Genomic DNA, 15,206 nt, shown 5'->3' on the forward strand with positions numbered 1-15,206 from the left:
GCCTTATGAGGAAAGGTTGAACAGGCTGTGTCTATACTCATTGGTGTTTAGAAGAATGAGAGGTGATCTTATTGAAACATGTAAGATTCTGAGGGGGCTTGACAGGGTAGATGCTATTGGTGGGGGTACCTAGAACTAGGAGGCGCAGTTTAAAAATAAGGGTGTCACATTTAAGACAGAGATCAGGAGGAATTTCTTCTCTCAGAGGATCATTCGGGCTTGAAACTTTTCTCCAGCGAGCTGTAGAGGCTGGGTCATTCAATATATTCAAAGCTAAGTTAGACAAAATTTTGATTGACAAGAGAGTCAAGGGTTATGGGGGGCAGACCAGAAAGTGGAGTTAAGGACACAATCAGATCAACCATGATCTTATTGAATGGCAGAGCAGGCTCAATGGGCTGAATAACCACCCCCTGCTCCTAATTCATGAGGGGCCTAAACTTCCTTGGTGTGGCACTCAAGAGTTGGATTGCCGCTCCACTCCTAGTTTCTTTGCCGAAAGTCTTCTCGATCCTGTCTCGCCTGACCTTCTGACTCAGGCTGGGTGAGGTCCAAGCAGTGCAATGCGTCCCTGGGGCCTAATGTTGAAGGCAGGTTAGTTGGATGCAGGGGAGTCATGACCCCTTTTCTACGGTACTTGCTGCCGTAAAACAGATAAGTTAAACAGACATCCAAATTTAAAAGTCCTGGAAAGGCCAAGGAGAAGTTAACTATCTAAGGTAAGTGGATAGTATTTGGGGGTTGGGGGGGTGTGGGGTTGGTGTGGGGCCTCAGGGGGTTGGGGGATGGTGTTGGGCCTTGGGGAGGGGTGTCGGACCTTACATCTAGAACTGGATATGCAGAAATTTCCTCCAATATTGGGAAGACTTTTTGGTCCACACCACAAAAACTGCCCCCTAGCCACAGATTCTATTCCTCTCCAAGGTAACGGTCTGAGACTAAACCGGACTGTTCAACAACATTGGCGTCCCAATAGGAGTTTGCAACCACATATCCAAGCTCTCACTACAGTTATCTATTTCCACCTCAGTAATATTGCCTCTCTCCAGTCCTGGTTTAGCTCTTCTGCTGCTGAAATACTCATCTGTGTCTTTGTTATCTCCACACTTGGCTATTCTAATTAGGAATGAGAGTGTGGCCAAAGACAAAAAGGTCTAATTTTTTTTGTGTGACAGGAATCATGTAATAACAGCACTTTTATGATCTGTAGTGAATGCAGATGCTTCTAGGCCACTTCAAATGGATGGAATCACTAGACTTCAAGTGCGTAGAAACATTAGTTTTCCCTTTGTTTACCTTCTATTACAGAAAAGACTGTGGACCAATGCATTTGTTTAAATTCATTTATTTAAAGTGACTCCAGCATTTCAGCACTTAATGCAGTTAGTGTATGTAATACAGAATGGAATAAATACGAACGCCAGGACATAACCTATTTCTATCTGTTCATCTTGTGTTAAATTTTCATCATTTAAGAAGTAAGTGTGGTGTTTTTGTTGGGCTCCAATTATTTTACCTGATTTATGTTTATTTTGAATTTTGGAGTTGTCTAATCAGATTGTAAAATACTTGGGAGTAACTTGACATCAGCAAAATGGGTGCCACCGATGGGGGCATTTTTGGATTTAACTGCCCAACCGTGTCAATGGAGGAAACTCCAGGCCACAATCTAGCATGCTGAATTTGATTTACCTTATAGCTCAGCTTAAACAGTTGAACATACTCCAGCTCCAAAGGCAGCTGTTATAAATCACAAGCTTAAGTGAAGTTTTACATCAATTGTAAGAAATTATAAACTTGTAAATTTCCACATGTACACTGACAACACCCAGCTCTAACCTCAACATCACCTCTGTCAACCAGTCCGCTGTCTTGAAACTCACAGACTGCTTGTTCGACATCCAGTACTGGGTGAGCAGAAATTGCCTCCAATTAATAAGTGGGGAGACTGAAGCCATTGTCTTTGGTCCCTGTGACAAACTCCGTTCCCCAGCCATCGATTTTATCCCTTTCTGATGCTGATCCAGACTTCCAGTCACTTTTCTGCACCATTGCTAAGATTGCCCATTTCCACCCCTGCAATGTTGCCCAACCTCACCCCTGCCTCAGCCCATCGGCTGCTGAAACCCTTATCCATGTCTTTGTTACCTCTGGATTTGACTATTGTTGCACACTCCTAGCCAGCCACCCATGTTCTATCCTCCATAAATTTGAGGTCATCCAGAGTTCTGTTGCTCTTGGCCTAACCCATACCAGAGAACATCCAGCCATCGCCCCAGAGTCCACTGACTTACATTAGCTCCTGCTTACATGTTTGTTTTTAAAATTCTCACCCTTGTTTTCAAAGCCCTATTGGCCTGGCCCCTCTGTATTCTCCACTAATTCTGGCTTCTTGAGCAATTCTGATTTTAATTGGTCTGCCATCGGTAGCCATGCCTTTAGCTGCCTAGGATCTTACTATCTTTAAAGGCTATGATGCTGGAGAAAATTTTTGAGATAGGGACGGGAGAGGCCATGGAGGGATTTGAAAACAACGAGAATTTTAAAATTGAAATTCATCAGGAAACGATGTAGATCAAGGTGCTCAGGGTTGATGGATGATTGGGGTTTCATGCCAGTTAGCACACAGGCAGCAGAGTTTTCGATTATCTCAAACTTATAGAGAATAGAACATGGGAGACAAATCAGGCGTGTGTTGGAATATTCACACCCTTACATGCATTTCAATGTTGAATCTCTCAGCGTTATTAGTGTTAGCAGATTGTGGTGAAGGATTGTGGAAGAAGGAAATTGGACAGTAACTTCAGGATTTCCACATTTTACTGCACATGTGTGGTCGCCAGAAGTTGCAGTCCAGTTCACTCTGTAATAATGTTGAGTGCTGATAACATCGCTGTTAATCCTACTGCAAAACCCAGAACATTGCCTTAAGGACAATTAACGATGGCTAGTAGATATTACCAACTTGCCAAGAACAATTTTTAATATGTTTTACAGTTCACTAAATTGTTCTCATTCTATATTATAGCATTGAGAAGAATCATGTTTAAAATGTCTAATTATCTAAAAAGATAATTCTAATTGATTCTAAAAATGTTCCTGAGCAGGGGAACTGAATGATAAAAACAAAAAAACTGTGGATGCTGGAAATCCAAAACAAAAAATAAAAAATACCTGGAAAAACTCAGCAGGTCTGGCAGCATCGGTGGAGAAGAGCACCGTTGACGTTTCGAGTCCTCATGACCCTTCAACAGAACTGAATGATGCTGGTGACCTGTTCAATTCTACCACTTCCCTGAGCTAACTGTACTAGGTCTTGCAAATGATTATATTTCTTAGGGCAAACATGGAGTAAAAGCAGTAAGGATGGAAACAACAATAAGAAAAAACCAAAACTTTCTGTTTTTAATGTCTTTATTAGACAAAACTTCATAATGAAGTCACTCAGATTGCCTGCCTTTTGAGATGTTAAAGTTGTTAATAAGGCAGATGTTGCCCACGCACACTACTGATTAGATTGCTACATACAAAATCACAAATGTGTACAATTTCTTCCCCCTGCTGTTCACTTTAAAAAAAAGTCATAACCACAAAATTGGAAGATTTTAACACAGCAAATTAAATTCAGAAATCTGAGACAATACAGTAATATTCCTGTGGGTACGCCATTTATTGTGTGTTGCTGGTGTTAAAACCAACAACTTGACAAGGAAGAACCTACATTGGGACCTACACATATTATCAAAATAAAAAAAAAATAGTCAACATATAACAAAAAGTCTCTGTTCCAAATCAGTGCACACTTTTAGTTAAGACAGAGAGAAGTACACTTGTGTGAGAATGCTAACATTACTAATCCTTTACAATTAACAGTACAAGTATATACGTTTACTTTTCACTGCACTGACCAGTCACTTTAACGGCGCAAAAAACATGGGAAAAAGTGCTCAACCTCAATGCTTAGAAGTTATCCCATGAACGATATTTCTCATCAACTGGGGATTGAAGAACAAATCTGCCTCTGGTTATTTATGCAGTATTTTTTGATGATATGGAAGGGTGAGGAGCTCAATAATTTGTTAACAGTTAACAGAATCGCCTGTCAGAAATATGCTGGCATTGGTATTAAAAAAACTATCACAGGAGTAGAATAGCATTAATACTATAAATTGAAGCACTCTTTAAAATTAAGAATTGAAACATTGTCTTTGTGATTTTACTTTTTAGAGTAAATTCACTGATTCCATGTTCCCAGCAGGGGGCCCCAATCAAATAGTCACTGAGTCAGTCACAGTGAGTCAGTCACTGTTGCTCCAATTCTCTGACCTTTGCCTCCTTTGAGTGAGAGTCCCATCTGAAAACTTGCTACTTTGAAAAATCTACTTTGATGTTTGTACACACTGCATGATATACAGAAGTCTGGTTTCAATGCTTGGTTTGTGTTGAATTAGTTGATCTCTGTTGGGATTTCAATGGAAGTGCTACAGTTTGCATTGGTTACCTTGGACTAGGATGAAGACAGAATTGACCAGGGTTTCCCAGCCATTATTGTACAAGAACCCCCGCTGAAAGTGTATTAGGTGATTGTCAGGCTTGACTGAAATTATAACCAAATAGCCTACCAATGCCCACTATTCAAACACTCAGTCAAAGGGCCTGAATTTCCCACAGGCTCCTGGATACTGGTGCTTGGTCAAATGGGGATGCCGAGCCCACACTGAGTGGCAGCATTGCCCTATTAAGGACAGGGTACTTGCTCTCAACGCTGCTGGCCCAATCAGAGGATTGGCAATTCCTGGAGCCTCGCTGGGAGAGATGGGCTTTGCTGAGGAAGGTTGAGAGCTGCAAGGATGCCTCAACATAGATGACCTTAGAGGTGTGTATTTTAAGTTAAAATTATTCAGGGCAAAGCTGTTGGACCCTTCAAAGAGGAGAGTAATCTTCTCCATGTGCATTGTTTGGGCCATAGCTGCAGGCTTGCCTGCTAGCAGCACCCATCATTGAAGCATGGAGTCACAAGCTCCAGTGGCCCATTCACCCCTGCTGACCTGCCACAGAGAGGTCGTCTCCATGATGATGCTGGCCTCCGCATATGGCAGAGAGCTGGTGACAAAATATTAGCATGCCCGTACAATCACGCCTGCCTCCACTGTGCGGGGAGCCAATCAAGGTTAATGCCTCAGTGGTAAATTTCCAGTGGAAATGTGTGGGGGAGATGGGGGCAATCCCAGCACTGCTCCCCTCTATTTCCCCAGCCCTTCTCTTCATCCAAGTCCATCATCACAGGCTGGGAAAATTCAACCCAAAGTTCACACAGAATGATTGCCATCTTGGAAAATCCACTACCAGTGCCCAGGGAACAGCACCTTAATGAGCTTCAGAATTGAGAGAAAAGAAAGGCAAACAAAGCATTCATGGGAGAAATAAAATCCTCTAAATGAACAAATCTTTCTATCCACTCATTATCAATGGCTGAAAGACTGCCCCTGGAGATATTTTTTCAATGAGTCTATTGTAGGAACACTCTAAGTATTTTCAGATATTGCCACTAACACTACAGCGGTACTGTTTTTATTCATGATTTACTCCACAGAACTGGCACAGCCAGACTGAAGAAATTTCTGTGGAACTGACCACAACACAAAGGAAACACAAAGGAAACATGTTGACTACTTTCAGATACAGCAAATGAATTTAAAATAGAAAGCTGGAGTAATATCTTTTTGCTCATATATTAGTCATCTGCAATGAAGATCAGGGAGAAAGAAAGACTTACATTTAGATAGCACCTTTCACAACCTTAGGATGTACCAAAGCACCTTACAGCAAATGTTAAGTCCTTTTGCAATGTCGCCACTGGTATAATGTAGGAAACACTACAGTAAATTTGCACACAAGGTCCCAGAAACAACAGCGACATCAGTACCAAATAACCTCACTTAGTGATGTTAGATGAATGATAATTGTTGGACAGAACTCTGGGGAGAACTACCCTGCTCTTCTTCAAAATAGTGCCATGGGATCTTTTATATTCCTGAGAAGGCAGATGGGGCCTCAATACAACATTTGAAAAACAACATCTCTAACAGTGCAGCACTCTATCAATACTGCAATGTGTCAAGCTAGGTTTTGTGCTCAAGTCTCTGGCTTGAGCCCACAACCTTCCAACTCAAAAGCATTAGTGCTACCATTGATCTGTAGCTGCCATCTTGTTGTACACTATAAGATGACCCATAGGCCATGATGGATTTGAAATTATCTCATAGTGTGAAACACTACACCACTTTCCAGAATTTCACAGTGCATTAGTAGACTATTAAATCAATTAGCTGCCTCTTTGTGAAAACACTTAGTAGAATTGAACTCAACCTTTACCTGCTTGGTAAATTTTGGGCAGTCCTAGAAAGGGGCTTCTCCAACTTTGTGGTGCCAGTTCTGATGAAGTGCTGCAGCTAAATCACAGGCCTTTCTTTCACCTTTGCATACAGATGAGCCTAATGTACTTTTTCAGTTTTCTGTTTTTATAACAGATTTTCAGAATTCTCTGTCCTTCTGTGTATCATTGTGTCATAACTATCAGCTAACATCTAAAAGTGCTGTGTCTTTAATCAAACAGATGTATTTACCATCCATCAAAAAGATTTTCATTGTGTTCTCTCTACAGAAAAAAAATATCATGCTAGAAAAAGTACATTTCCTGATAAAAAGATTACCAAGCTTTTAAATGTTGCCTTACATGGGCTGAACACACACACAGATATATATTATATAGATATTTTATATATATATATATAAATATATATACATATATATCAGATGGTATACTCTCTTGATTGTCATTGTGAAAAGCATCTGTGAAAACATTTCTGATCTTCACAACTTGTTCTTTATTTTCTTACTTTTTCATTTTAAACTATAAATTATTCTAGCCAGAATGCCACACCCTCTTAGTCCCTGGCCAATTGCTTTAAGCTTTATTTATATATACTATGTTTTATGAGCTAGCGGTTTATTAAAGTTTACTGATGATTGCAGGATATTTTTAAAGTCATACTAATCAGCAAGTGAAACGGACTTTATAGACGCAACATGGGGGTAATTTGCCACTATATTAGTCAATCTGTAAGTATATAAGAAACATCTCCCATGGGATAAAATAATTACTATCTACCTTTAAAATTCATTTCCTTAATAAAATTACTTTTAATACTAGTAATACAAATACTACAACATTCATCATTAATGCACTTGTATACGTGGACAGAAGGTATTCAAACAAAGTGCAATATAACCGTGGCCTGTGTCTGCAATACTTGACAGATCAGCATTTTTATTAGACCATAAGACATAGGAGCAGAAATTAGGCCAATCGGCCCATCAAGTCTGCTCCGCCTTTCAGTCATGGCTGATAAGTTTCTCAACCCTATTCTCCCGCCTTTTCCCCGTAACCTTTGATCCCCTTACCAATCAAGAACGTATCTTTCTCGGTCTTAAATACACTCAATGACCTGGCCTCCACAGCCTTCTGTGGCAATGAATTCCATAGATTCACCACTCTCTGGCTAAAGAAGTTTCTCCTCATCTCTGTTCTAAAAGGTCTTTCCTTTACTCTGAGGCTGTGCCCTCTGGTCCCAGTTTCTGCTACTAATGGAAACATCTTCCCCACGTCCACTCTATCCAGGCCTTTCAGTATTCTGTAAGTTTCAATCAGATCCCCCCTCATCCTTCTAAACTCCATCGAGTATAGACCCAGAGTCCTCAAACATTCCTCATATGTTAAGCCTTTCATTCCTGGGATCATTCTTGTGAACCTCCTCTGGACCTTCTCCAGGGCCAGCACATCCTTCCTGAGATACGGGGCCCAAAATTGCTCACAATATTCTAAATGTGGTCTGACCAGAGCCTTATAAAGCCTCAGCAGTACATCCCTGCTTTTATATTCTTGTCCTCTTGAAATAAATGCCAACATTGCATTTGCCTTCCTAACTACCGACTCAACCTGCAAGTTAACCTTAAGAGAATCCTGGACTCCCAAGTCCCTTTGCACTCCAGATTTCTGAATTCTCTCCCCATTTAGAAAATAGTCCATGCCTCTATTCTTCCTACCAAAGTGCATGCCTCACACTTTCCCATGTTGTATTTCATCTGCCACTTCTTTGCCCATTCTCCTAACCTGTCCAAATCCTTCTTCAGCATCCCTGCCTCCTCAATACTACCTGTCCCTCCACCTATCTTTGTATCATCTGAAAACTTAGCCAGGATGCCCTCAGTTCCTTCATCTAGATCATTAATGTATAAAGTGAAAAGTTGTGGTCCCAACACTGACCCCTGCAGAATTCCACTAGTCACCGGCCGCCATCCTGAGAAGGACCCCCTTATCCCCAGTCTCTGCCTCCTGCCAGATAGCCAATCTTCTATCCATGCTGGTACCTTGCCTCTAATACTATGGGCTGTTATCTTACTGAGCAGCCTCCTGTGCGGCACCTTGTCAAAGGCCTTCTGGAAGTCCAAGTAGATAACATCCATTGGCTCTCCCTTGTCTTACCTACTCATTACCTCCTCAAAGAATTCTAACAGATTTGTCAGGCATGACCTCCCCTTGATGAAACCATGCTGACTTTGCCCGATTTTACCATGCACTCCCAAGTATTCTGAAATCTCATCCTTAATAATGGACTCTAAAATCTTACCAACGACCGAGGTCAGGCTAATCGGCTTGTAATTTCCCATCTTTTGCCTCACTCTTCTTAAACAGGGGGGTTACATTAGCGATTTTCCAGTCCTCTGGGACCCTCCCTGACTACAGTGATTCCTGAAAGATCACCACTAATGCCTCCACTATCTCTTCAGCTATCTCCTTCAGAACTCTGGGGTGTAATCCATCTGGTCCAGGTAATTTATCCACCTTCAGACCTTTCAGTTTTCCTAGTACCTTCTCCTTGGTAATGGCCACCATACTCACCTCATTTTGTAGGGAATGGCACTTACCTGCCCTCATAGTTTCTTTCCATCAATACAAGCAACAAACAGAAGACAATGACATTTCTTCTTGATTCCCTTGACAAGAGTGCTACATTTCTGAAGTGCTACCAGTTAACTGCTACACAATACAGTTTGTAGCTGAAACTGTGGTGAGGATTGAATTTATAGAATAGTAAATAGGATACATTTCTCCATTCAGTAAATTATATTATTACATATCTAAGGTATCGTTGAGATTACAGGCTGAACTCCTGTTTTGACATCTCTTTTGATATGGTCAGTAATACAATTCAGTTGCTACAGGTAAAAGGACAGCCCCAGATTCTAATTGCAGAGCTTTTCTATTATTCCATGAGTTGACTAAAGCCCAGGTGCTCAGGGTTAGGCTCTGATGAATCTCATCACTGTAATCATGTTTAATTTTATGTTTTTATAGGATTGATTTTAGTCCTTCTGGAAAAATAGGTAATTTTAATTCAAAGGTTTTTGCCTTACCTAGGTTGAACCTTGTGAACATAATATTACTTTGTTTTATTTTGGACAGATTAAATATAAGTTCCTCAGTTCCAGGCCTGGAATAGCACTTCAGGTGTTCAGGAAAATGGATATTAACCAAATTAATCACAGTCACAGCAGGTTAACCTCTGAGGTCACTTTTGGTATATCTTCTGCAGGAAATGTTATTTTAATTAAATGTTCTAATTTAAAATTGATTTGCATCATAGCTAGTTGGTGTCAACACCAATACAACCATAGATTAATATACATTCATTTTTACACCAATGTGGCAGTTATATATGGACACTGTTGTTCCTTAGTCTCCAGAGCCTTCATGGCAGCCCTTGTTAAACATTTCGTCTTGTGACATTTGATGGTCAAAGCCTTCATAATAGGAGCCACCATTGCCACCAAGGAAAGTTCCCACAGCACGTCCTTGGCGAGCATGCCCAACAGCATCACTGAACACTTTGTTAATTTGTTCTTCTGAAGGCATCCACCAATCTGGATTGGAGGTACAATGCATCCGAATGAACTCTGTAAGCGGCACAAAGCGATTAAGGAAACCAACAAAATTGCAAAGAAATTTTGCAAATTAGTGAAAATGTCAAGTTAGAGTCTTTTAATTTATAAGAGCGTCATATATTAACTGCCAGGACAGTATGTTTCAACTATAAAATCAGTCCCTATATATTTCATTATAATGTCTGCAGCACAAATATTGTGACAAAGCTTAGACCTCATTTTATATTTTTATGAAATGCATATATATCCTCATGGCTACTTACTAAAATTTTAAAACTGGACAATGACCTTTTAAAAATGACTGAAGCTATGCCTGGCCGTGACCTTCGAACAATGGGAGCTAATCTAGCAGTATTGAAGAAATTTATGCCTCATTATCTCTGGAGAGATACTAATGACCCTATAGAGATCAAATTCAAAGGGATTGAGATAAAGACCATCTACATTTCATAAACCAGGCCTGGCCCCTGGAATCTACTAGTCTACTATGACAAAGAGCCCTGCAACCTTCCTTTATGATTATAATGATTGTAACGTTAACAATATCAGGAACCCAGACATATGAATACACACCCTTTGTGAAAGGCAAAGTGAAGAGTTGGGAGTTATGTGACATGACCCCCCGTAGCTGGAAGAACCTGTAATACTGCCTTGTGGAGCTACAAAGCTCAGTCCGCCATCTTCCATCTAGCAAACAGTAGCTCAGAACGAGAGCCTGGTCCAGATTTGAATGCCTGACCTCCATCTACTGGAATTTCTGAACTTCTATATCATTGCCCACAAGAGTAACTCATCCCTACGTGCCTATCCCATTGTGGAAATCATCTCTACCAGAAAAGTTAATTATCCAGTATCAGTCTTCAACCTGCTGACCTCTGTGAAGGAATATGCTATTGTATTTTGATTTTGGTCTCTGGCCTCATGTGAAACAATAATTCATTACTCTCTGGTCTTTGGCCTGTAAATCTTTCTTTCTCTATCCCTCATTTATTGTATGAATGCACAGGGGGCTACATAAAGTATCTCCTGGGCCTTTTTTAACAACAACAACTTATATTTATGTGGCACCTTTAATGTAATGAAATGTCCCAAGTGCTTCACAGAAGTATTATGAAACAAAGTGTGACACCGAGCCAAATAATGAGATATAAGGTCAGATGACCAAAAGCTTGATCTAAGTGGTGAGCATAAAGGAGTGTCTTAATGGAGGAAAGTGAGGTAGAGGCGGAGAGGTTTAGGGACAGTTTTTCAGACCTCGGAAACTGGCCACCAGTGGTGGAGAGGTTAAAATCAGGATGTACAAGAGGCTAGAATTAGAAGAGTGCAGATATCTCAAAGAATTTTTGGGCTGGGGGAGGTTACAAACATAGGGAAGGCAAAGTCATGGAAGGATTTGAAAACAAGGATGAGAATTTCAAAATCAGGAATCATCAAGAAGGGTTAAGCATTCTCCTGAGATCCTAGACAAAATTCTTCATTCAAACAACATCAAAAAATACAGGTTAGTTGTTCGATCATTTCATTCGCTGTGTGGATCTGTACCATATACATTGCCTGCCACACTTGCCTACAAGACATCAGTGACTGAACTTCAGAAGTTATCCATTGATTGTGAAGTGCTTCAGAGCAAAGGCACTATATAAATCTAGCTTCATTCTTTGCCTTAAGGAATGTTACTGAAGATTTTGATTTTTCTGAAAATAAAAAGTGTTGTTGCACCCTGGCCCCACCTACTGAAACACTGGTGGGTGTGAGCACGGAAACCTTTTATAACAAAAATGATTGTGCCTCAGTTAAATTTATTGTGAACAGGAACAAGGGAACTGTGGCCCGGGGATGCAGCTGGGTGGTGGGCAGTTGTGAGTTCTAGCTGCAGGCTACTGACAGAGCAGGTATAGGCATAATGAGAGATGCTGGAATCCGACAGGGATCATATTCAGAGGCTCAACAAGAGGAAATAATTAAGGTAACACCTTGGTAACACAATAAATGCATGCTCTCCACAACACTGTGCTGTATTATATTAAAGGTACTTTGGTTTTAGTGTATAGGTTTCAGTTTTATAGTGAGTGCATGCAATAGACCTCCAGAGCAAATCAAAGGTTATCAAGATGGTCCAGCAGAATGAAGGAAAAATAGATGGGAGTTTGAGTTCTGCATAAAATGTTACTGGCCACAGCCACTAGATTTAAACACAAAGATTGGATACAAGACAACCTGAAACAACTACTCTGGAGAAAAGCATTTGAGCTGGTGCTATTTATTGTAACATAAGCATTAAGTCAGTAGGTGAACATTAAAAAAAATCTGATGGTCCCACTACGTCAGGATGTTAAGTAAAGGTTCCCAGACAGAGTTTAATGCTTTAAGAGGCAGACACAGCAGAGACATTAATAAAGAAGAGGTGGCAGGTGAAAGCAGTATGAAAGGCAAACAGATGCATAACTTCTTCGCAAAATGACCTTCTCCTGTCCTAACAGACAAACAACAAAACATAGTTTTCGACACAAAATGAAATGACCTTTCTTTTAGTTGGCTTTATCTACATATGATATAGGTATCCAAATTTGTGGGAAAATAAGCTGATGGATGCTTATGACAAAAGTATATATTTTTAAGTTAAAATCTGTGTGCTTGCTCTTTATTTCAACAATAATGCTCAATCAAAACAGTGACTCCATAAACTTGGGGAAAAGCTATTGAGGTGATGTTTTGTATTCTGTGTGGTAAGTTTAGAGACACAGAGCTTGATGTGCTGATGGCTTTCCTTGGTGAAAATTAAATTTGGAGTCTTTACTTTATACAGGTAAGCTACTGCTACTCAAAGAAGCACAAGAAGATGCACTAAAGCTTGGGGCAGCTGCCATAAAGGTGCAATGGGGAAAGGTCACTGTCTAAGACCTTTCTGCCAATGGTGCACCAAGGGGCTGGAAATTGTATAGACCTCTCGGGCTGTATGGCTCACAATGAATGTACGCATTGAATAATAGTTGTATTATAATTGTATTGAAGCACCTGAGAGTGCAACATAATGTATGTTGATAACTCCAATTCCATTGCACTGTCTGATTGTCTGTAATGACCATATTGAAATGACTGTAATATTTATTGATTGTATTGAAACACCTCGTGATCCATGTGTAAAAGGTGAATCTGATTGAACTTTTTGTGATGGCCATTTTGAAATGTTTTGTAATGTTCTTCCAGATACTTTATGAATAAAGTATATTTTAAAAAAATTTTTAAAAAGACACTTAGCTGCTTCGATGGTACCCAAATCCTGAGTGTAATGATTGGAAAGAAACTATGGATTCTGGTTAAATTTGATGAATGAAGAATGGTTAAATCAACTATCAGATGCAAATTTGAAGCTGTGAGTTACTCAGATAGCAAAATCTTGTTTCACGGGCTGGTGAGCTATTTTAGGGGTGCTACAATTGCCTTCAATGCTCCGCGGGTTACAGAGGGGGACAAAACCAGCTAGCCTTACCATTTATGACTATCATTCAGTACCTTTGCTGGGAAGTATGTGCAGGCACTGGTTGAGGTGCCTGGGTTGGCTATGCTGACTAGCACATTCAAACAGCACCAGTGCCTAGACTCTCACACAAAGTAGGCCCTTCTGGGTGAAATACTGTTGGCAGTCAGCACCACTGAGACTTGTTCCAGCATGAACCAATGTACACAAGTGAGGTAGGGAAGTTGAAAGATTAATTAAAAGATTAACTTGTGACTGTTGTTACAAAATAGTTGTGATGTCAATGATATCATTATCTACTACTCTGCATATAAATATGGTGAAATCTTTGTGTTTCTGCATGGAGCAATATTCTTGAAGAAACTGCGGAAGTAACAACTTGATTAATACATGGTGATGTTAACAACAGCAAGAAAACCTATTCAGTGTTGACTCTTTGATGGGACCAAATTGCCCTTGTGATTGACAGACTTCAGCTGCAGGCTGCTAATGATGTCTGGAGGCAAAAGCTCTCCATTTTACTGGTCAAAGACATGGGGCTGAATTTTCACAGAATTGCACTAAAAACGGTAGGGAGTCTTACCCACCGATGAAAATGGCCGGTTTTCATGCCATATCTTCCCAAACCTGCCTCATTATTTATTCACTCCCGCGAAACATGCCATTTCCATGGCTGGCGGACTCTCATTCGCCTGCTCGCCATCACCCCGCTGTTGCATCACACTGGCTGCTATCTTTAAAAGGCAGCCGCCAGCAAAGTGCTCAGTGCCACCAGCTCACCACTGCTGCCTGGGAGACATGCCTGGCAAAAGCAAATAGACTGCAGTATCCGCTTCAACGACAGGTCCCTTGAGCGACTGCTGGATGCTGTGGTGGCCCGCCGGGATGTGCTCTACACCCGCTCTGGCTGCAGGATGGGCAGTAATGTCACTAACCCAGTTTGAGAGGTGGTGGCAGCGGTGGTCAGCACCAATGCCCTTCAGAAGAGGACAGCCACCCAATGCCGCAAAAGGATGAGTGATCTCCTCCATTCCGCCAGGGTATGTCAATCTTTTCATCACTCCCAACTCTCACACTCACAAACCCATCACACATCCACAGGGCCCTCACTCACTGCCAGTGCAAGGGACATCAACACTCACTCTACACACATCGTCACTGTGCTCATTTCGTCCATGGGGCCACTCACCACCTACACAGGCCAGGCATACTTATCATCTGGCCCCGCAGGCATCCATATACAGTCTCCCCATCTCTATCCATGCAGGACAAACTGGCTCACAACAGGAGGGAAAGGTCTCAGACAGGTGGAAGGATGCCGGAATTCAAAGTTCTAACAGAATTCGAAAACAGAGCCATCCAGCTGGCCGGCTATGATATTGACCATTCCTGTGCTGACGGTAAGGTCAGTGGTGCCCTACCAATTGAGAGTTCAGCAATGCAACATCCATCAGACAACCATGCTGTGAGTGATGTGTCCTCTTTCACAGGCCACTGCAATGAACAAATTATCTCTCCTTGCTTTCGCGGGCACATCTGGCAGCAGACGGAGTCCACTTAAGCTCTGAAGAAACCTCTGAAGAGGAATTTGAAGGCACCCTCTCTGAAGTCCCGTCACAGTGCTCACCCACACCCTCCACCAGTGCAGAGACACATACCTTGATGGGACCTAGCTCGGTGAGAACATTGCACTTTCTGATCCACAGCATTCAGCACAGGGACT

At 41.2% G+C, this 15,206-nt stretch overlaps 1 protein-coding gene across 1 annotated transcript in view; it reads right to left on the minus strand.

The window, feature by feature from the left end:
- Nucleotides 1-9,796: 9,796 nt before the first annotated feature.
- Nucleotides 9,797-15,206, minus strand: part of LOC121275396 (BEN domain-containing protein 4) — a 36,146-nt gene continuing 30,736 nt past the window's right edge. The window contains exon 5 of the mRNA XM_041182954.1: nt 9,797-10,017. Coding sequence (XP_041038888.1) covers nt 9,797-10,017 — 221 coding nt within the window. The remainder of the gene's footprint in view (nt 10,018-15,206) is intronic.

Source organism: Carcharodon carcharias, chromosome 1 (genome assembly GCF_017639515.1).
Source record: "Carcharodon carcharias isolate sCarCar2 chromosome 1, sCarCar2.pri, whole genome shotgun sequence".
Lineage (NCBI taxonomy): Eukaryota > Metazoa > Chordata > Chondrichthyes > Lamniformes > Lamnidae > Carcharodon > Carcharodon carcharias.